At 35.0% G+C, this 24,867-nt stretch overlaps 1 protein-coding gene across 1 annotated transcript; it reads left to right on the top strand.

Moving 5' to 3' along the window:
• The first annotated feature begins 5,959 nt into the window (after nucleotides 1-5,959).
• LOC125842284 (probable ethanolamine kinase) lies at nucleotides 5,960-22,927 on the top strand. Its single transcript, XM_049521558.1, has 11 exons — nucleotides 5,960-6,149; nucleotides 7,434-7,525; nucleotides 7,737-7,843; nucleotides 9,010-9,115; nucleotides 19,493-19,615; nucleotides 19,796-19,887; nucleotides 20,651-20,735; nucleotides 21,385-21,490; nucleotides 21,613-21,679; nucleotides 22,309-22,401; nucleotides 22,492-22,927. Exons 1-11 carry the CDS (start codon nucleotides 6,043-6,045, stop codon nucleotides 22,630-22,632), a joined length of 1,119 nt encoding a protein of 372 aa, XP_049377515.1. The 5' UTR covers nucleotides 5,960-6,042; the 3' UTR covers nucleotides 22,633-22,927.
• Nucleotides 22,928-24,867: the final 1,940 nt, after the last annotated feature.

The raw sequence follows: 24,867 nt of genomic DNA, 5'->3' as shown, positions 1-24,867 counted from the left end.
AAGCATGGACACTACTTGGCAAAAAAGAACAAAACGGCTAAAAAGACGAAGAAAAGAAGGCTTGAGGATCGCATAATGCATTCGGTGAGTCGCCGAATGGCCTTAACCTCGCCTAATATTCCACTGTGCTGAGCCCTGAAGGAAAAGATCAAGTCGGCGAAGAAAAAAGAGCAGTCAGCGCGTCGCCGAATAGTTCCGCGAAGCAGTAATAGATCGCCCAATGATCCAGAACACAAAGATGCTGAAGGCAAAAGCTGAAAGGCTATGAAGCAAACCAAAGGGCGGATCGCCGAGTGCATCGGCAATCCCAACTAACTGCGCCGAGTGATCCTTCGCAACACATTTTTTTACAACTATAAATACTAGTTTGAATTTTTATCTTTGTATGTAATTTCAGAGACAACCTTTTATTTTCTAAGTTTTCAAGCAGAGAACATTTTACTTAGCTTTGGAAGATTTGAAGACTTCCAATTCCAAGAAATTGGAAGTGGGTGTTGAAGATTCTTTATCCTAGACTCGTTTAAAGTGAATATAAATCATACCCAGATGATGTTACTTCGATTTTGTATCATTTTCTTCCTTTTTTCTATGTCTAGCTAAAGCCCCAATTCTTGGGGTGTGATTTTGTGAATATGGGTAGAATTTCATGTCGGGTATTGCTTATTGTTAGTCTATTTGTTGTCTAAATGTGATTTCATTTAGTAATTGTGTTTGAACTTAATGGGATTGTAGTTGTAAATACGATTTCATCTTAGTGTTTTTGGTTTACTTGAGAGAGAGGTTTTAAAACTAAGACTACTAAATCGATAACCGGTGGTTATTAAGTCGTCGTGGGTTCAGCTCGAGAGAGTGAATCCTAGGCCTTTTCCCACACATTCAGCGAGAGAGAGAGAGGTTCTAAAACTAAGACTACTAAATCGATAACCAGTGGTTATTCGGTCGTCGTGGGTTCAGCTCGAGAGAGTGAATCCTAGGCCTTTTCCCACACACTCAGCTCGAGAGAGTGAATGGGCTAAGGCGGAGGTTGTACTTAACAACTCGGTGTTCGAGAGAAATCGAGTTGATTCGGGGTAAGTTGCTCAAGAGAGAATTTACCCCACTAAAGTCTAGCCTAGTTACAAATGTTCAGCAATTGACTATCAATAGCATTTACCCGATTGTGTAGTTTATCCCATATTCCTATCACATCCCAATAATCCTGTCTCTCTAATTCACATCTTTTTATTTTCATTGTTTTTGTTCATTAATTGAATACAAACCCCCCATTGATAATTAACATTCATGTCAACCCCTTAATTTATTATGTTTTTACTCTATAATGTTTTTAGCTATGGTTAACTCTAGCATATTCGCACTTAACTCTTAATTCTCAGAAACCGCTCCCTTGAAACTCGACCCCAACCCATTTGGTTGGGTTATATTACTATTGTACGATAGTAGACACTTTAATTGTAAGTTGTGTCTTGATTACGCATACATCACCTGCCCAAAAGGTCAGTCTTGCTTTTGCGAACCAGGTTCCGCTTAAGCAACCATGGCTAAAGCGAATCGGGTTCCACTTAAGCGAAGTCTGCAGCACCAGAAACATCAGCCAACACTCAAAACATCGAAAGAACCATCGAGATTCGTCCGAAACTTCATGCACACAAACCACATATGCAAATCAATTATACTCGACGTTCCAGACTTAATAAAACCGTCAAAGCATGAATCTGGTGTCTCTTTGATCTGACATCCGTAAAAACCATAAGAAACTCACTCGACGTCTAAAAAGACTAGAACAAGCTTGGGACGTCTCAAAAATCAATCAAGACCTCACCTAAACCTAAAATCATCACTCAAATCTAATGGAACTCTCAGAATTTTGATTCGAGCATCTGAACTCTGAATGTTGACCAAAGTCAACCCAAAGGCTAAAATTCCACAATTTCACAACTTAGGACCTCAAATAAACAAAAAGACTCGAAATCTGAAATCGACAACTCTCACTGATTAGATTTCACATTCCGAGACTAATGAAATCGAAGAAATTCCGTTCCGACACTCGAAACTTCAAAAGACACCAAAAGTCACTTTCTTAACAACTTGGCCTTTCAAAAGCGTAAACCTACCAAATTCTCAACTTTTAACTCAAAGTTCAAAATTAACTTTTCAAAACTCAATTATAGAAGACTCGGGGTCAATTTTGAGAGGGCAAAATGGTAATTTCCATAGAAAAATAAAAAATGACCAACCGAGTCATTACAACTATCATTGTGTGGCATATATAAGTAACCCCCCCCCCNCCCCCCCCCCCCCCCCTCCTCGATTTATAATATGTCACCCAATTGCTTAATCCTATTTTGTATTGTAATTTTTAGAGGTCACCTGCAATTATTTTGTACCACATTTATATCTTCTAGACACGCCTTTAACAGTTTGCCTCCTGGTGCATTTTTATAACTATTTTTTATGCTTTTACTTTGTTTTAAAAATAGTAGATTATATTTATAAATATAGTATAATTTAAAATAACAAAATATAAAATATCGAGTTATAAATTAAAATTTTATTTTTTTCTTATTAATATATCATATTTGTCTCTTCATTATGTTAAAACTATCCATAGCTAACCGCCTTTTTAAAAAAAAATTCCTCTAATAAATAGAGCATTATTTCGAGCGTTTAAGAATGTAACTTTCCTTTATTTAAGAAATTATTTGACCGTTGCCTACTTATTATTATATCATTGTGCGAGATTTTGAAAATTTGACTACACGGTTCTTTGACCATTTTTTAGTTTTTTTCCTATTTTTCTTCAATATACAAGATTTAAGATAATCTCATCACCTATTTTTTTTCCTTATATATATCAAACACACACACACTTTATGCTACTATCAGTATCACCCATAATACTTATTCTACTAGAATATTAGTATTATTTTTTCTTTCGGCGAAATGAGCTTTGCTTTAAAGAATTCAAATCACCTTATCAACCATTCTTTGGGAGGCATCAGTGTTGGATTTTTCTACTTTTCCATCTTCTGAAGGTTCAAAAATTTTATTATTTGTGATGTTTCATTTCTTTTTAGTTTTTTACCTTTTTAGATTTGACGGTGTTGTTTTTCAAAATCTAAAGAAGAAAATAGTTTTTTCCTGATAAAATTTTTGGAACCTTGATCAAGTATAAATCACAGTTATGATATTGATTTTTTTGTATAAGTTGATTAGACATATCAAAATTGTTACCCGAAAAAATATACCTTTTCTAGAAAGGCTAAAAAGACAATTTTCTCTATTTCAATTTATGTGACACTAGATAGATTAGCAATATGTTTAAGAAAATAAGAAAGACTTTTGAAATTTATAGTCAAAAATAACTTTTAGATATCAGTGTGATTATAAATAATTTCATCAAGTGCAAATGTCAATTTTAAAGTTGAATTATTTTTAAATATATCGAGATGATATTTTTTTGGATGTACCAAAAAGAAAAGGATGGGACGTAAATCAGGACAGAGATTAATTAAAATCACTTTTCAAAATGATTTATTTTTTATTCATCTTCAAACAAACTTCTTAATTATGTAACAAAAAATATCTTTATTGTTATAGATCTTATTATTTTTTTCTGTACAATTTTTGTCAGATCCCTGAGTGAATTCTATCATAGTGAACTTTGTATTATTCATTTACTCTTGAACTGTTATTTTTCTTTTGATTGTTTGATCTAATTTTTTTCAATTATTTTTCAAGAATACGTGCGAGATGGAAGGTGAAATTCAAAGACTTAGGATTGAAAATCAAAGGCTCATTGAAGAACGAATTGTTTCACAATGTCAATTAGGTACTACAAGAAAGGAACTTCACCGCAAGAATATTATAATAGATCAGATTCAGGTTGACCATGAAATCAACTGTAGGCAACTTATGAAAAAAGGTTTGCAGCTGATAGACGATAATATCCCAAATATCGAACCTCTGAAATATGAGATCCTACCATTGAACGTGCACATCAGATTGAGAAAGTCATGCGAGCACATCGTGGACATATTGAAGTAAAAATTCATGCATGTGTAGGTGATAATTGCATTGAGGCGGATAACCACATTCTATCTGTTGAAGTAGTAGCGCATTATGCAACCATGCCAAAAGATGCCCTTGGAATCACGAGGAAGTTCATGAATAAACCGAAGACAACAATGAACTTGTGGCAGTCCATAGTCTTTTGATAATCGTGAACACAAATAATGACGCTTTTGTTATTGGCATTATTTTTTCTTTTTTAATACTAATGGATAAATTATATAAATTTACAAATTTCGCTATTTGAATTTTGACTGATTTCTGAATTGTTTGTCCTATAACAATCAAATTTATGAATATGAGATACAAGTTCTTTAGAATAACAATACAAACAAAAGTGATTTTAGAAAAAAAAAACAATTAATTATGAAATACACGTGTAAAGGAACAATATTTGAAGGAACAATTATGAATGTGATTATATTTATGAACAATGACGGATCCAGGATATTATGATTGTGGGTGCTCAATTCCTTTAACATAAAGTTGCTAGTCAAGAAAGATTTCTTTGTAGAAGCTTAATAATATTTTTTAGTTAGTAAATGAAATACAAAAAATAGGAAAATGAAAAAACTACAAAGAAATATAAGCAAAAAGTCTGTGAAAAGGTATAAAAAGAATTCAAAAACTATGAAGAAGTTTAGTTTGCCTTTTTTCAACAAAAAAATCAGGAGGTTACGCTAAGATTCGAACCCCAGTGCAATGCACCAACAATCTCAAAATCAACTTCACGATCAAAGCACTCGCAAAAATGGGTGCTAACAAATATATTATGTAACTTATTCAACATTTTCTATATAAATATACAAAAAAATTCGTCGAGGTCAATGTGTGCTCGAGCACCCATAACTCTATACGTGGGTCTGCCCCTGTTTATGAATGATATAGTGTTTTAACTAGAATTAAGATTTTATAATTATTTTTAAAATAATAAAAGAATTAATTGTTATTCTAATCATGATTGGACCTTTTCTTATAAAATTTAAATAATACAATCCTTTTATTGTTCTTTTTTATTTGTCTACTATTTTGAATAGATATTTTATTATATAAAAAAATACAATTATTATATTTTTCATATTTTACCTTTAACATTAATCACTTATTCCCAAATCATTTTTAAGACCTAAACATAAATTAATAGAATACTCTCTATGTCCAACAATACTTGTCCACTATTGACTTTATACAATTCTTAAGAGACTATAAATAGAAGAGTAATTTTACTATATTACCCTTTGAATATACTCACTACGTTCACTTTTACTTGTCACTTTTTCCTAAAATAAATTTTTATTTTTACCTGTTACTTTTGACATATCAAGAAAAGACAATAATATTTTTTCATGTTTACCCTCAACATTAAATACTCTTTCTTCAAATTATTTTCCAAGACTTAATACTAAACATCATTTAATAGGGATAGTTTGGTAAAATACCTATATCAATAATTATTTTCTTAATGAGTGTGTCAAGTCAAAATGTGACAAGTAAAAGTGAACGGAGGGAGTAATAAATACAATGTCTTGAAAAATGTATAGGAGAATGACTATAGTTAATGATAAGGGTAAATTAGAAATTAAAGTGTAAAATTATCAATTGATTTCTAGACAAATATTATAAGATATTCCAAAATAGTATAGTGAACAACAGTGTTGAACGGAGAGAGTACACAGTATGATAAAATAATCATATCAATTATTATTTTTATTAAATATATCTATACAAATATAAAAAGTACAAAGAGAGACATGTTGAGAAAATGGTAAAAAACCTTATCCGAATAAGGTGCTTTATCACTTTTATTAGAGCAAGGGCATTATTGTCTTAACGTAAAAAAGACGAACTTCCCGGTCATGTAAATCTAAAATCTAAAGAGTGGGAGACCCAAAAAAGCATTTGAATAATCTGCAGCAAATATATAAATAGTAGCACCAAATACATGGGGCGGCAGCAGCAAAGATCTGGAACGCCATGGAAGTAGCAGAAGGAGCTCGCCACAGCGTGACAGCCAAAATTCCCTATTCCTCCCTCACCGTCGATCATTCTCTCTCTACTACTCATCTAAAGCCTAGAATCGTGTATGTTTGGATTTCCGCTTTATGTGAATTGAACAGTTTTTCAATTTTGGATGCTGGCTTTAGGTTTTGATTTGATATGTTGTGGTTGTGCTATTTAGGCATGCACTAGCGTTTTGTTTAGTAGTACTTAAATGATAATACTCCATTTGTCTGATTTTGTTTGGTACTTTTTCAATTTTTGTTACCTTTCTATATTTTAAAACTTATGTGTTTTGCTTTTGACATGACTTGTTATAAGTTTATTTATGTCAATTTATGTGCCAAAAGCCTTATTTTGTCTCTTTACTTTGTGTCCAATTAAACCAAGACAAACAAATTGAGACAGAGGGAGTAGTAGGATTGATGGATGTCTTGTCAATCTCTTTTATGCTATGATTTATGATTTGAGTTGACTTGATATGTTGGTTAAAAATAATATGTTGGATTAACATTGACTCAGTTGTGATTCCAGTGTAAAATGGTTGACTTTACCAAAGCTCTATGTTTATTGTTCTCTTCAGCTTGTTAGTGAGACATGATATAAAAGCTTCATTTTCCTACTGGTTGAAATGATCAAAAGACATTTCAGTTGTAGATTTTTCGAGTATCAATCCTTGTTTATGTTATGAAAACCAAAATTCTAATTTTGGATGTATTGAATTAGTATTTTCTCATTTCAAAGTATTTCAGTTGCTCCAAGAGCATAGTGCACCATTTTGGCGTTTAAATATGAATGGAATGTTAACTGACAATACTATGATATGTAGTGAGTGCATAAATTTATCTGTAAACATAGCATGATGGCAACATTGTATCATTTGAGGGATGGACTTTTAGTTTTAAGGATAATCAGAATACAAGATTATGCTCTTTTAAAAACTTCTACTTATTCCTCGAAGGGAGTGGCCTAGTGGACGTAGAGTTGGAGTGACAACCTTGGAAACCAAGGTTTAACCCTAGCGAAAGCGATAATAGGTGAATTATTTCCATTTGTCTAAGCCTCGGTAGGTGTAATAGGTGGCAACATGTATCCAGTGAACTAGTCGAGGTGCATATGGTTGTCAAGACACCGTCATTGTAAAGAAAAAGGTCTTAGGTGTTCCTCTGGTTATTGCGTAATAAGTATATGTGAGATTAAATGGGACATGATTTAGCAGGGTGATGAAACTTGTATGTAAAATAGATGTATTGTAAATTTTTCCTTCCCACACTCGGAAGTATATTTAGCATATGCATGCACCTGTATATTGAGGCTAATTTTTGTTCTTTCTCTTCTATTTCTGAACTTGGTTTGAAACTATGCAGAGAACTGTGCAAGGACTTGTTCAACCAATGGTCAAATCTAGATGGTTCTCACTTCTCTGTAGAGACTGTATCTGGTGGCATCACAAATCTATGTGTGTATTTTATTCTGTTTGAATTTGCAATTTTTAAGCACTCATTTGCATTCCAAACTTATCATTCTATAATTGTGTATACGATGTGTACTATCCTATGACAAAAAGAATGATTCTTACTGTTAAAATCTTTATTGCTCAGAAAATTTTAAGACTAAACATATTTGCTAAGATTGTAGTATGTCCTAACAATATTTTTTTATTTTTGCAGTGCTAAAAGTATCTGTAAGAGAAGATGACGGAAAGCATGAAAATATGACAGTTAGGTTATATGGTCCAAATACTGAATATGTCATTAACCGTGAACGAGAAATGCAGGTTAGTTTCAGAGGCTTCTGTTGATTAATTTTATTCTGTGCATTATTCCTATCATATGGAGCGGTAACAGTTGACTTTTGAGTAATTTAAGTCAATTACACTTGGGTTATCTGTTTTTCATTTTAACTACAAGGTTATTTGATCTGTCAAACTAGTGTTTGAATCTTCTCCTCTCCCCACAAAGTATGTTATGTGGATGTCAACTTGCAGTGTAGCTTCATTAGGTTTTATTTCTGTGTATCTCGTCCTTTTTGTTAGTAGGATTGTGTCCAAGAAGAGTATGCATAGACTTCACATGTAAGTCTTGTACTCATATCCACTGGGGCAAATAAGCCAATCAACCTCCAAAACATTTTGAAATCTACTCCCTCTATCTTAAGAAGAAGAACAGTGTTAAGACTACGAAATTTACTTTCTGTCTAGAGATTGATTCCTCAGTATTACAAAAATTAAAGTTCCCATATCTAAAAGCTATATAGAAGTACAATAAAGAATAATTTATATTCAAGAATATATATGTAATATTCAAAAAATTGTTACTAAAGAAAAAAGGTACTCCAAATAGTGGTTATGTATTTTGCCAAGTTAATGGGGGACTTCACCTTTGTTATACACTTCACTTTAAAATTATGTTTTGTTCATAGTGAGGGGAAAAAGAGGGGGAGGGACTAAAATTATGTTTTGTTCATAGTGAGGGGAAGAAGAGGGGGAGGGACTAGTTGAATTATTTTCTCCGGAGAAAGTATTTAGGAGTCCTAGTATCTGCACATTTATATCACAAAATCTGTGTCCATGCTTAATTATAAATATCTTTCTCAATAATTATTGTTAGGAATTGTACATCTACCATTCTTCAAAATTTAGGCATGAAGTCAGCTGTTTGATTCTAGATGTTCTGATTGATGTTATGCAAGTTTACTTTTGTTCTTGATATATATATTTACTGTCAGGTTTTGACTACATAGGTTTAAGCCTTTTGTGATCAGTTAAAAAATTGTTTCTTGCACAAGCTTAGTCCATAATTCCACGTCTTCTTTGGTGAAGTCTGAATTTTCGATGGATGTCTCCACTCTCTAAACTTTGAAGTTTTATTTATTTAGTTCTTGTAATTATGGCCATGTCCATGTATCATACACACTTCATGATTGTTAAGTACCTGTCTTTAGGCGATTCAACACCTCTCAGCGGCTGGGTTTGGTGCCAAGTTGCTAGCAGTATTTGGGAATGGCATGGTTCAGTCATTTATTGATGCACGCACTTTAACACCCCCAGGTAGGCATTTAATCAGACTTCCACTTGTAGCTTATATGTAGTAGAGACTATTTGTGGTTTAGTGTAAAAAACTTTTGGCTACCTTCCAGACTTCATTTTTCCTTTGTGATTTAGAAATTTTTACGTGTTTCCTTTTCCTATTAGAATTATTTAGGACTAGGCATCAGAAAATCTGGGAGGAACAAAATTAATAAGTAAACTATATTCTTATCAAAAAAGTAAACTCTCTCTCCTCTCTCTCTCTAATATATATATTATTTTTTTTCTGAGATTAAGCATTATGTGATGTCAAGAGCAGCACTCAAGAATGCACTGCAATTACACCAAAATATAGAAACTAAAGAAACATCAAGAAAAGCTAAAATCCTGATACCATTTCTAAATTACACCAGAAAGCTATCAATGTGATGCAATCAAATCTAACTTTCAAAATAGTGGTTTCTTGTCCTGTGAAGCATCTTTTATTCCTTCGTTTTCAACTGCACCGCCGAATGCAAGCAGGTATGGTGTTCCAAGTCTCATTAAGTGCTTTGTCAGTCCTTATCTGTTCCAGCTCAAAAGAAACTTTTAAACTGTTCTTGGCATAACCCATTTCAGTCCCAAAAGATTGACATCTTCCAAACATGTAAAGTGAAAGTTCAGTGAAGGAACAAACAATTGTTTGATTCTGATTCTTCTCAACACATGAAACTCTGTTGGCTGATTGTATTCTCCTTATTCATAGATTATCTTGAGTGAAGCATGATTCTTTGGTTATTAGCCGCAGAGGAACTCACATTGAGCATATGTTTTGCAACCCTTAATCATTGTCTATGAGTAATATGATTGTCCCTTCTGAATGTAGCATGAACTGACAGTAAATGATTCATTTTCCTGACCCTTTCAAGTTGTTGATCTTCATTGTTATTAAGACATTGGAATGTAGATAAAAAGCTGAACAAATCTGCAACCACTCTAATTTCCCATTCATTAGGATTTCTTCTGACAGTGATGTTCCAAATGTTTCCCTCCCTTCTTTGTGCTAGTGTAAAGTTTGTGTCCTGTGGAAGGTTAAAAAGAGTGAGAAATTCATTTCTAAGACGAGAGTGTCCTAGCCAATTATTTCGCCAGAAAGAGACTTTTTTCCATTCCCTATCTTGATTTCTATATCTTGTGAAAAAACGTGGCATGGTGCTCCAATATTTATCCCTACACCTATTCCTTGTGGGGGAGCGCCCGTCTTTGGACACCACATATTCTCTTGACCAAACTACACTGTGATAGCCTTCCTCCTTAGGGATCGTTTGGTAGAGTGTATAAAAATAATGCTCAATAGAGTGCATCTAGTAATGCTTACATTAGTAATGCGTGCATTAGTTATGCATAGATTATTTCTTATGCATTTTGATGTATTAAAAATAGTGTGCATTGTATCAAAATATTTATTTACAAAAATATCCTCCACATTTATGATGGAAAAGACGTAGAAGTGCTTTTGAGAGGTAATTGGGTATTGAACCATGCTAATGCATATATTAAATCCCTTTGCATTACTAATACCTAGAAATCCATGGTATTAGTAATACACTCCTCAATACACAATAGAGTGTATAACTAGTGCTTGCATTAGTTATAAATAGCATGAAAAAGTGTACCAAACAAGGGACTACTAATACACAAAGCTAATGCATGCATTATTTTTCCTAATACACTCTACCAAACGACCCCTTGGAGCATTGATTTCAACATTATTTCTTCATAGCCATTTCATCAAAAGGCTCCTATATTGTACTCTTAAGTTCTTGATGCCCAACCCCTGGGGAGGATATAGTATGTATTCATCCAAACCCAATAGCTTAGCTCAGACCCTGTATATGTGTTAAAAAAATTCAGTAAATAGTAGAAATAATAGATTTTGAATTCAATAAATCAAATGAGTTGCAGTAGGTCTTCGCACTCGAACCAATAAAGCATAAATCTGGATCCCCCTCTGCCTGAACCTTCTTTATAGTGACGATGCTGTACTTCACTAGGTTGAAATTACCTTCTATTGCCTTTCCATGAGAAGTTTCTCCTTAACTAGTCAATTCTCTTTTTCACCTTAACAGGCATTGGGAACATAGACATATAATATATGTTGCCATTGAATCCAACACACTATTATTATGATTCAAGTGTCCCCCCTAGAGAAAGGTATTTTTCTTCTAGCTGGATAAACTCATTTCACGTCTTTTCACTACCTCCTGCTATATAGTTATGCTTTATGTTTTGCCCCTAAAGACAGATCCAAATCTCACACTGAGTTGACTGGAATCAACCTGTTTTGACCAATTGACATGAAGTCTTGAGAATGCCTCAAAACACTCAAAATAAATATCAATTACTTTAGTTGACCTGCTGCTTGTTCAGGAAAAATGAGAGTGTCATTCGCATATAGATGATGTGAAATGGATAGTACATTTTGTTTGCCCTCTGTTCATCTTGAAGCCCTTGAACCATCTTTCATTAACAGAGAAAACACAACATTCTACTAGAACACTACAACCTACTAGGTCAAACTCTCTATGTCAATTTATCTAAAGGTTCCTGAAAATACCTACTAGTTATAGACTTCTAGGAAACCCTAGTCTAAAGTAAGATACATTCTTGGAAGTCCCTGTGAAGTTAAATTTGTCGAAGAGTGAAAATGAACATTGAATTTATAATCTGCAATCCTCCTTCATCCTATGCTGTGATGTTCCCCATTGGTTTTGAATTGGTGCTAAGAGAACTTTCTGTATTTAGTCAAACCATCAAAAGAAAATTTATTCCCTTAGGTTTAAGGTTTGACTTCCAGATTCTGTAGCTGCTTTTATACGACCAATCATCCATGACAAAAAAAAAGTTCCCTTCATGATACATAAATAATTTGCTGTGATGTAGTGGTGAAAGCCCCATAAACAGCTTAAACCATGGACAAAACATGCGGGGTTTTTTTCATCTGAAAGGGGCTTGACGCAGGGTGATCCCCTCTCCCCTTTCCTATCGGTCTTTGCCAATTGTTGTATGCTGATGACACTGTAATCTTCTGTGAGGCAAAAGAAGACCAGATCAGATATATCAGAGTGATACTTATGATCCTGGAAGCTGTCTCTGGTCTGAGGGTTAATTGGAGGAAACGCAGTTTATTCCCTATCAGGGAAGTAGCACAAATGCAAAGATTGGCTAACATCCTAGGGTGCAAGATTGAGCAATTCCGAACAACTTACTTGGGAATGCCTCTGGGAAGCAATCATAAAGAATTACTAATATGGGATGAGACAATCTAGAGGCCAGAGAAGAAGTTAGCCATATGGAAATCTCAATACTTGTCACTTGGGGGCAGACAAACATTAATAAATACAGAGCAGGACACCCTCCCCACTTATGTCATGTCTCTATTTCCCTTACCTGCTAAGGTGTTGGAGAAATTGGACAAACTTAGAAGAGACTTTCTTTGGGTTGGAAACAAAGAAAGGAAGGGGTACTATCTAGTTAACTGGGAAACAGTGCAGCTACCTATGCTCTCAGGTGGTCTTGGAGTTAGGAATCTTCGAATCCACAATGTGCGCCTCTTGATGAAATGGCTGTGGAGATATGTGAAAGAAGAACAGGCTCTTTGGAGAGAAGTTATACATCACAAGTATGGCCAGGACTCCCAATGGTGTACCAATGAGGTCACTATACCATATGGAGTTTCAACATGGAAAACAATAAGATCCTTCTCGACCAAACTAGCAGGAAACATCAAACTCAGAATAGGAAATGGAGCTAAAATACTATTCTGGAAAGATGTTTGGGTAAGACAGGAGGCATTAATGCAATCTTTCCCTGACTTATTTTCTTTCTGTAGCAATCCAGATATCACTCTAGCTGAGAGTTGGGCAAATGGTGGGATATATCTTTCAAGAGACATTTCAATGATTGGGAAATAGATAGGGTGGCACAATTGTTACATGTAATCAATGAGTTTAATGGTTTTGTTGCAAGGCCAGACACAGTCTCGTGGGTACACTCTTGAGGATGGAAGGTTCACAGTGTGAGAGTTTTGATAATAGCTCATTGAATATCAAGAGCATGCGTTACATATATTTATAACAAGGATATAAGAATCCTAGATATACTACAAGTCCTAGTTATACATCAATACACTAGACAATCCTAAGAGTCCTAATCTGATAAATATAAGAGTCCTAATACGCCCCCTCAATCTGGACGAGATGTAGTGACAGACAGATTGTCACGTAAAAAACAAAATTGAGAGGAGGACAAGCCTTTCGTAAAAATGTCAGCAACTTGTAATCGCGTCGGGACATATTTAACAAGAAGATCCCCTTGAGATACTTTGTCACGAACATAATGAAAGCCAACATCAATATGCGTGGAACGATCATGGAACACTGGATTGCGACACATATATGTTGAACTGACATTGTCACAAATACACGAACCGGTTGACGAAGATATATTCCAAGCTCACAAAGAAGATGACGAATCCAAGTAGTCTCAGCAAATGTATAAGCAATTGCTCTGTATTCGGCCTCTGTAGATGACTTAGAAACAGTTGGTTGCTTCTTTGCACGCCAAGATATGAGGCTTGAGCCTAGGAACACCGCATAGCTCATCGTAGATCGGCGAGGATCAGGACAACCAGCCCAATCAGCATCGGAATAGGTCGTGACAATAGAATTGGATGAAGAGGCACACATAAATAAACCATATGTGGGTGTCCCCTGCAAATATCTAAAAATACGCTTGACACAGTGCATGTGAGTAGTTCGGGGAGCATGCATAAATTGAGAAACAATATTAACTGCATAGGCAATATCAGGACGAGTCATTGTCAAGTATTGAAGTGCACCAACCATGCTCCTATACTCACTTGGGTCCGAAAGTAAGTTACCATCCTCAAGAGCTATACAAGTGCGAGATGCAATAGGAGTACGAACAGGCTTGCATGTATGCATATGGAACTTAAGAAGTAAATCAACAATGTATTTTTGTTGAGATAAATGAAGACCATGTGAGGTGCGGACAACATGAACACCAAGAAAATAGTGAAGGTTACCTAGATCTTTCATTGCAAACTGATGAGAAAGACGATCTATGAATTGAACAAGAAGATCTGAATGACTACCAGTGAGAATAATATCATCAACATACAACAATAAGATAAGAATACCTAAAGAAGAACGATGAATAAACATAGACGGATCAGTTTTACTACAAACGAAACCTTGGGTGAGAAGAAATGTACTAAAGCGATGAAACCAAGCACGTGGTGCTTGCTTTAGACCATAAATGGCTTTAGTTAATTTACAAACATGATGTGGATAATTTGAATGAGTAAAACCAGGAGGTTGTTTCATGAAGACCTCCTCATTAAGAATACCATGAAGAAAAGCATTTTTAACATCAAGTTGTCGAATTGACCAACCAAAAGAAACGGCAAGAGAAAGAACAATACGTACTGTAGTTGGCCGAACAACAGGACTAAAAGTCTCATGATAATCAAGACCCGGTTGTTGGTGAAAACCTTGTGTGACAAGGCGGGCTTTGTAGACCCATCTGAATTATATTTGATACGATACACCCATTTACAACCAACCAAGTTCATGTTATCGTTATAAGGAACGAGCAGCCAAGTTTTATTTTCTAAAAGTGCATTGAATTCATCAGCCATTGCTTGCTGCCATTTTGGATTTTTTGACAGCCTGGGAGAAACAAGTTGGTTCAATTTCATGAGTTGTATTTAAGGAAAGCAATTGATGAGGCTTAGTGATTCCGGATTTCAAACGAGTTTGCATTGGATGATTGGGAAGAGAGGGAGATGTGGGCAGATTTCTATTTAATGGCAGCACACTAGTCGAAGGGGTGGTCGAGGGGGGTGAAATATGAGGAACACTAGTGGATGAAATAGGAGCACTGGAAGGAGTATGAGGAACACTAAAATTTGATTCATTAGAAGGACTGTCGGATATAGACGAGACAACCGGAGGGGAAGAAGTTGTCGGAGATATATGACACGAAGATGAAGATGTGATAGTAGGGGTAAAATGTAAAGGTGACATGACAATGAGCGGGTCGGAAGAAGCAGGAAGAGAGATCGGTGTGCCACTTGGGTTAAAGAACTATAAATATGGAAATCTTAATTCATGAAAGAGCACGTGCTGGCTAATATAAACACGACCAGTTTTAGGATCTAGACAACAATACCCTTTATAATTAGGAGCATATCCTAAAAACACACATTGGATAGAACGCGGGGCAAGCTTATGAGAAACATGAGCAGATATATTCGGAAAACACTCACATCCGAACACTTTGAGAAATGTATAATCTGGAGGTTTCCCAAAAAGCTTTCCAAAGGGAGAAATTTCGTTAAAAATAGAAGTAGGTAGCCGATTAATAGTGTAAACAGCATAGAAGGCAACATCAACCCAAAATTGAGAAGGAAGTTTTGACTTGGTGAGAATAGTTCACACAATTTCAATTATGTGTTTATGTTTTCGTTCAGCAACGCCATTCTGTTGAGGAGTGTCTGGACATGATTTGCGGAAGGCAATGCCTGAGTTAGAAAAGTGTAAAAGCATGGATTTATTATCAAATTCTCCGCCCCCGTCACTTTGAAAGGTTTTGATTTTACTATTAAAAAAAATTTCAACCAATTTTTGATAAGCACAGAAGTGTGTGAAAACCTCAGACTTATTTTTCATAGGATAGAGCCAAGTAAAACGAGAAAAATCATCCACAAATATGACATAATATTGAAAGCCTAAATTAGATAATATAGGCGATTGCCATAATTTCTAAAGGGGAAGAACTACAATGATCAACTAAATTGAAAGATAAACGTTGAGATTTTCCAAGACTATAAGAGACACAACTATTGCTAAAAGAATTGAGCAAACTAATTAAGTTATTTTTCCTAAGACTATCTAAGACACGAGCACCACAATGGCGTAGACGGCGGTGCCATATATCTCCTGGTTGTCGCAAAGCAACAAAAGCACGAGCAAGGAATGAGCAGATGAAGAGGACACAGGATAAACATCGCCTTTATTGGAAGCCTTAAGAAGAGGTTGACCCGTGACTTTGTCCTTAATAGAAACAGAAGAAGAGTCAAAAGTTACGTAACAATTATTGTCAGCACATAACCTTTTAACATAAATTAAATTATGACTAAGATTAGGGACATGAAAGGCGGAGTGCAAATGTAAAGGACGAGATGTTGCATGTATTTGACAGTATCCAATTTTATTAATATCAAGCAAAGCGCCATTTCCTACTACAACATGATCGCAACCATTGTAAGAGGATGTATGTAAAAAATTACCTTCAGATGGGGTCATATGAGCAGAGGCAGCCGAGATAAGAGTCGAAGGATGGGAACCTAAAACTCCAGAGGATGGAGAACTTGTATTGGTGGACTGTGAGACATATGAGACATGAGAAGCACTATCAATACCTGATGTGATTTGTCCAGTAGAGTCGTTGCGAGGAAAATTGTTTGTCGTAGATCCTTGATGTTGGTGAAACCTGCCAGATGATCCACGACCTCGACCACCACGACCTTGGCCTCTAGGAGAATAGGTACGACCCCAACCGCGCCCCCCTTGATATGAATGAGATGTACTTGAAGAGTTTGAATGTGTATTCTGAGCAGCAAAAGCTTGTGGAAGAGATGGTGGATCAGGACCTTTAAAGCGCTGCAAACGTTGTTCATGTAGTAACAACTTAGAACGAAGGTCCTCAAGTGTCAATTGTCCAGGAAAATGAGTGATAATGCCAACTAACGTGTCATATTCCTTTCCTAGGCCAAGCAATACATGACCAATAAAGTCTTGATTTGAGACAGGAGAATTAATAGCTAATAAGGAATCTGCAATTTGTTTTGCATCCCTCAGATATTGATCAATAGATGTAGAGTCTGCTTTACGTAGGGTGGTGAGTTGTCGTTTCAAGTCAAGTGAGTTTGCTTGACTAGCATCCATGTAACGACGATTTAAAGACAACCAAATATCATGAGATGTGGGCAAAAGATGGACATCAACAAGAACCTCTCGTGATAAAGTAGCAAAAATCCATGATCTGACACTTTGATCTACTCGCAGCCATGAGCGGTAGTTGGGATTATGCTACTGATTCCCGGAAGAATCACAAATAAATGGACTTGGAGGTTTAAAAGAGCCATCAACAAATCCAAGTAAATCATGAGAAATCAAAAGAGAGGTAAACTGAGTTCTCCACATCAAATAGTCTTCAACAGATTGAAGTTTGATTGTAACGAGATTCATAATATTTGGTGCAGCAAGAGATGCCGAAGAAGAAAAGGTGGGAGAAAAGATGGGATCAAAATTAGTAGAGCATGGAGAAACAAACGGTAAGCCACTAGTACTGCCAAGAGACGTGGATAACGCTTGACCAGATAAGGAAGTCGGTATAGAGACCAAGGGAGATGGCACAGAAGGAAGAGAAAAAGAGGACGACAAAGGAGTTGTGGACATGGTAGAAATAGTAGAACTGATATTAGGTGTAGAAATTGGAAGAGAAGGGACTGTTGAAGTAACAGATTCCGAGATAGAAAGAGGCTGAGTAGTCATGGCTGAAACGAAAACAAGGAAAGAGACCGAAAAAAAAAATCATGGGCTAGATTTGGACTTCTGATACCATGTGAGAGTTTTGATAATAGCTCATTGAATATCAAGAGCCTGCGTTACATATATTTATAACAAGGATATAAGAATCCTAGATATACTACAAGTCCTAGTTATACATCAATACACTAGACAATCCTAAGAGTCCTAATCTGATAAATATAAGAGTCCTAATACACAGTTAACAAGCTCTATAAGAAGGAGCTGGAAACTCTCATATTGGCTAGATGGAAATATGTATGGACAAGCCAAGCACCAACCAAGATCAAATGTTTTGTATGGTTGGTAGCTAAGAGGGCTTGTCTGACTCAAGAGGTACTGCAGATTAAAGGTGCACAACTAGTACTAAGGTGTTTTCTATGAAATGAGACAAATGAGACCAACAACCATCTTTTTCTACATTGTAGAGTCACTGGTCAACTATGGTCTCTGTTTTTTACGCTCACTGGTAACAGCTGGATGATGCCAGAGTATACTGCTGACCTGTTGAGTTGCTGGATCAGGAGAGGAGCAAGTAAAAGCCAAAAAAAGTGGTGGAGAATTATTCCAGCTTGCATATGGTGGTCAATATGGAAGAAAAGAAATGGAAGATGCTATGAGAACAAATCAAACTCCATACAGAAAGTTAAAGAAAAATGTATTACATATTTGTATTTTTGGTGTAAACAGGAATGTATAGAGGAGTTAGAGCAACTAGTAGATATGCTAGGATCTTTGTAATTAGCCTTCCTAGTCCCTCTTATGTACTAAATTACTAATTTTTGGAGGTCACCAACATATCCTTAATGCTGAGGAATACAACATTACTAATTTTTTTTTAAAAAAAACTAGTTGTTAACAAAAAGTAAAAACCTACAATATTTTCTACGAATGGGACCTAATCATTTCATCTATACTAACAAGAATTATGTGGTTGCACCAAATATTGGCCAAAAATAAAAGGCATGCCCTATACTGTACTAACTCATTTCCACCCCTTCAAATGTTCTCTTGTTCCTCTCCAAAGGAATCCACATAAGGGCCGGAAGGGGCTACATCTGGTAATAAATAGTTCATATCATATGCTTGACATGTTTTGTCCATGGTTTAAGCTGTAGTCGTCGTTAGATCTCTTAAAGAATGTAATATTGATTGGTCCATTTTGAAGAAATAAAAAGATGCTGATCAGTGATCATTGCATAGGCTGGAATTGCTTTTATAATTAGCAACCAAAATGTGCATAAAAGATATGTGAGCTTTCATGATAGTTAATTATCACGTGCCTTTCATTTTTCACTGGGCTTGTTGATCTTCCTTTGTATAAACCTGTACTCTTCAAGATTCATCTTCTTTGCCTAATTAGCATGGTCATTTCATCATCTTTCTGTGTGTCTGCCTCTCCTCCTTCTGAAGTAGTTTAATAGAAAAGAAGTCGGTGGTTTGAATCTTATAGAACTTGTCCACAAACTAGGTTGAGAAGAGCACATTTGAATAGTAAGGAGAGCTTTGTAAGCCCTGTAACAGGACTAGAGTTTAACACGACAGTTGCCTTTGAGTCCTTTCATCAACAGATCTTGTTTGACCTGTTACACTTACATGTAAGTTTATTGTATCATGGGGTTGTTGAAATAATTTTCTGGCACTCTGTTTTTCAGGGATACCTACATTTTTCACTTCTCCCCAACCTCATGGTGTTATTTTTATATGCAAATTAGTTGTCATTTTCTTGTTACTTCTTCAACAGACATGAAAAACCCAAAGCTTGCTGCTGAAATTGCAAAGCAACTCCGAAAGTTCCATCAGGTGGAAATTCCGGGCTCCAAAGAACCTCAAGTGTGGAATGATGTGTTAAAGTTCTTCAAAAAAGGTCCATCCTTTACTGAACATTCTCCAGTGATATTATATAAATGAGACGTCATTTTCCCTGAATTGGTTGATATGTATGGATCCCTCATCCCTTTAGTCTCATAGACTGGAACCACTTGTACTGGATTAACTGCTATGACGAAAGATCCATCTCAAGCCTGAGTATTTTCCATTTTTGCAGCATCAATTCTCCAATTTGATGATGGTGAGAAGAAGAAGAAGTATGAGACAATTTTGTTCCAGGAAGTTCATAATGAAATCATTGAGCTCAAGGTAATCCCACCTCCCATGACATGTAGTTGATTATTACTCTATTTATTATTTGCTGTTTACCTGAGGGGAGGGGATTCTCCCAATATCTTCTTCATAACAGTGCAAATTCAGCCCTACAAGCATTTAACATTTTTCTTAATCTGTATTATGTTAGTTTGCTTTCACAGATTTGCTAATTTGAAACCATATGTTAGCAATTTTCCCTTAACCCCCCCCCCCCCCCCCCTTTTGGAGAAATCAATAGCTTTAAGATGTCGCGTCATTTTCCGAAGTCAATTGTTGTTTTTCTCTTTTTATCTTGCTGGAGAGATCTAGGCATCTCCTTTGGCACCTACAAAAACCTTCAAAGAACTTTTTAAGTGTTGACTCATCTTCCATCATACTATGGTTCAGACTGCTTCAAATTGGATGACTTTGTATACGTATTTCCATTTTGCATCTTTCTTGTAGTTGCACAGCCAAAGTTGGCACAAATGAAATGTTGTAGGTTTCAAAGTTAAGGGGTTCTTATTTTCCACATAAGGTGCGTCTTTCTTGCTTTTATTGTAACAATAATTTTGAACTTAATAAACCTGAAATATATTGGAAGTTAAGACGAGTTTTCTTTAGGATAAATTTATCTGCTTAACTACTACTACCTCTGTAAAGCGGATGATATTGAAAGTTATTTGGTAATGGGCCAGTATGGCATTGTATTAAATAGCTTCATGTATTAAATGGATACAGCTCTTTGTTTCAAAAGTAACGTGCAATTCTGGAACAGGAATTGACTGACCGTCTTAACGCCCCGGTGGTGTTTGCTCACAATGACTTACTCTCTGGAAATCTGATGCTTAATGAGGATAAAGGTACTTGTGATCTTGCTTTCCATGTGTTTACATCTTGATTGAGGTACTTTCTTCTGTCATGGCATTTTCAATTAGAAATTCTCCAGCATCTCCCTGGTCATGATAAAATTCAATAATCTCGAGATTCCTTTTCATCTGTTGGAGAAGAAAACCCTACCATTTAGATCACTTAATTGGTTCTGCACATTGCAGACATCCTCTTTGGTATTACTAATGCAAATTTTTATGCTTGTGATCATATATTGGGTCACTATTGCTTGTTTGTCTTTCTCAAGGTTTTATTATGTTTAGTAAGGGAACTAATTTTCTCTGAAGTGACTCGTATTCTCTTGTGATAAAAACAACATAAGTCTTTGGATGAACTTTATCAGCTCACTCCTGCTTTCATTTATGTTCTTTGTTTGAAAAACTTTCCATATGATTAATATCGTCAAATCAAATAGTCTATCCCATTAAAAGAATATATCTGAATGATTTTTTAGGTCTTTTAATCTGGTTTTTACATTGCATCAAATGGTTGACATTTCTAAATTTGATCTTGGTGTCTGTTGTCATATTGGAAAACTGCTTGATGAGTTTGTTCTTAGTTACAATTAAATGCTGAACTCAACTGTTTGTACTAACCTCATTTTCGTTTATCAAAATCCAGAAAAGCTGTATTTCATTGATTTTGAGTATGGATCCTACAATTACAGGGGATTTGACATAGGGAATCACTTCAATGAATATGCTGGCTATGATTGTGATTACAGCTTGTATGTTGCGTCTCCCTCTCTGCATTTCTTTCTCCATGTCCTCAGTCCTCTTCTTTCCCTCTATCTTATGGTGATATTTTGTTGAAAATGATTACTAATATTAGAGATGGTTCTATATGTAGATATCCAAGTAAGGATGAGCAGTTTCATTTCTTCAGGCACTATTTGGATTCTGACCAACCGAATGAGGTAAATGAGGAAAAATGTCAGAACTTCTTATACTTAATTTTGCATGTTGTATAGCTAGGATGGAACTTGCGTAGTGCTATTATTACTGAAACAATTATTTAGCCCAAAAAATAAAAAATCAGGAACACTCCCAACATTACAGAGGAGATTATACAGCAAACTCGACAGAGAAGTTTTATGGGTGGAAAGCATTTGTGCAAAACAATCTCTGAGAAGGCATAGTCTAATTGACAAAAAATAAAGGTTTTAAGATAGTATCATGATTTAGTGCCCGAGAGGAGTTGAAAGACTTTCTTCCATCAAGTTTGGAAGGATTAATAATTTTTTTCACCAGTGAGAGCTTTACATGCCACCTATTGATGTTTCACCAGAGAGCTTTTACGTGCCACCAATTGATGTGTTGAAATTTATAGGCCCTTTTATGCCCTTGTCCTAATAGTGTACCTAGCCAATCTTGTTTTCTGGAACATAACCACATTGCTACTATGCACGTTCTTGTGGGTTTGTTGGGAGAAATCATGAGATTAAGACTTGGAACGCTACTGTAGTACTGTCTGCTACCAAATAGAAAACAGTTGAACTTAAACATCAGTAATTGCTAAGTATATCTAAGTTAATTTTGATGACAGGTATCTGACAAGGACCTCGAAGCCTTATATGTTGAGACCAGTAGTTACATGCTAGCTTCACATCTATACTGGGCTCTCTGGGCTTTGATCCAGGTACTGATATTATGCTATATTTTAGATGCAGTCCAAAGAATGCCAAAAGATAATCTCACATTTTAATCTTTTTGTTATGGTTATTCCTAGGCGAAAATGTCACCCATCGATTTTGATTACATCAGTTATTTCTTCCTGCGCTATAATGAATACAAGAAGCAGAAGGAGAAAGTCCTCTCTTTAGCCAAGTCATATCTCTCGAAACCCGAGCTGGGTAAAAGATTCATGTAACACAGTTCCAAACTCTTGAAAGCAGAAGGAGAAAGTCATCTCTTTACCCAAGTTATATCTCTCAAAACCCGAGCTGGGCGAATGGTTCATGTAACACAGTTCCAAACTCTTAAAAGCTGCAATCGACATGAACATTTTGATCTCATTTGTTGCAAGGTAGAAATAGTTGCTGCTGTAGTCAAGTTGGACTGTGCAAAATAATTTTTTCTTTCTTCCAAAAAGCATATTAAAGTGTGTTGTAATACTCAAAATTCATTGCTTGAAGTTTGAACACGAAATATATTTTTGAAACCAAGGATCTGAACTTACCCCTTTTTTCATTTTAAAATGTTATATATCTTTTTTTTTTTTTTTTGCGTGTTGACATCATGTTGATTTCAGCGTCCACCCTTTTCTCCCTGTATAAATATACTCTAATGGTATCAAAGAGTAACTGAGCAATGTCTTCATTAAAGGACTGTTTCTTCTTCTTTGATACCATCAAAGTATAATATACTCTGGTGGTATCAATGAGTAACTGAGTAGTGTTTTCATTGAGGTTTGCTTCAGTCATTCGATGGGATTACTTGACCATCCATGATACCATTACGGTGTATCTACATATTGCTGTGGTATTATTGAGGTATGCTTCAATTCTTCGATATTTTAATATAAAAACAGTTTTAAAAAGAGTCATAATTTATATACAATTTTTCTAAAAATTTGCAGAAAGAGAAAAAAATTTTAAAAATATATTTTCTACTAATTTAGAGTTTAATAAATAAGATTGTGACTTCACTAATTTTCTCTTAGTTATTTCTTAAAAAAGAGTTCAATCCTATATGATACCAATAGGATATCAATATGCCGATGGAGTATCACAGGGGTTAAGCTCAATCCTATATGATATCGATATGGTATCAATAAATTGATAGAGTATCACAAAGAATATATTTTACTAATTTAAAGTTTATAATAAATAAGATTGTGACTTTAATAATTTTCACTTAATTGTTTCTTATTTATTTTTTAAAATAGAGCTCAATCCTATATGATATCGACAGGGTATGAATATACCAACGGAGTATCACATATGATGAAACTCATTCTTATACGATACCGATATTTTATCAATATACTGATGGAGTATCACAGATGATTAATTCATAATAGTGATTAGGGATGTTCGTGGTTCGGTAATTGGATCGATTATTGATTAAAATCAAAACCAAACCAATCTAGTCGATTTTTTAAATTTCTAAAACCAAACCAAATCAAAAGGAAAAAAATAAATAACCGTTGGTTTGGTTATTGTCGGTTTGGCTCGGTTCGGTTCGGTTCAATTTTTCTGGTTTATTCGGTTTGAAAGTAATATTTTTTTTCAGGATGTACTTATCTCGATAGACATGAACACTTAGTAAATGAGCAATCCATAAAAAAAACTATTATCTGTTTAATTAAGCAACACTAACTTATCGGTTAGCAGGGTAGGTAAAGACAAATGGATTTTAATAGACTTGGACTTAGGATTGTTATAGTTGGACTAAAGTGTTGGGCTTGAGAAAATGGTAAAGTTAAAGATTTCAGTTAATTAAAATTTAACAAAATATTTATGAATAATATATAAATAATTAAAAAAATTATATATCTAATTTATCGGTTCGATTTGGTTATTTTTGCAATTGTTTTTTAGTAAAACCAAAACCAAAACCAAATCAAATGGTATCGGTTTTCAAAGTTTAAAACCAAACCAAATCAAATATCGGTTTTTTTAATCGATTTGGTTCGAATTGCGATTCGATTTAGATTTTTAACCATAACCATGAACAACCCTAATAGTGATGCTAACATCATACACGAAATAAGAAAGGAGAAAGTGGGGGTAAGCGGATAAATAATTTGGATCATGGGTTCATTAAGGATAAATAATTTAAATTGGATCCAAGTAAATAGTTTCACAATTGAATCTGTTTTGCATAGTTTTCTCTTTTACAAAAAAATATATTTTTGTTAATCTGTTGATGCCAAAACAAGTCAATTTGCCTTGTAAGTCTGCCAAAATAACATAATCCCTTGCCCCAAAAGTAAAAAAGAGAAGAAAACGTGAAGTGTAGGAGCTCTTTTTTGCTACTAATTTCACTATTGCTTAGCGTGTTTCCAACATCATGGTAGTAGTTACTAGTTACATATATAATAACAGAAACATGAATACTCATTAATTAATTTTATTGTGCACTTGTAAAACAATTTTTAAAA

Source organism: Solanum stenotomum, chromosome 10 (genome assembly GCF_019186545.1).
Source record: "Solanum stenotomum isolate F172 chromosome 10, ASM1918654v1, whole genome shotgun sequence".
Lineage (NCBI taxonomy): Eukaryota > Viridiplantae > Streptophyta > Magnoliopsida > Solanales > Solanaceae > Solanum > Solanum stenotomum.
The sequence above is the reverse complement of the archived record's forward strand: the minus strand, read 5'-3'. Positions and strand labels throughout refer to the sequence as shown.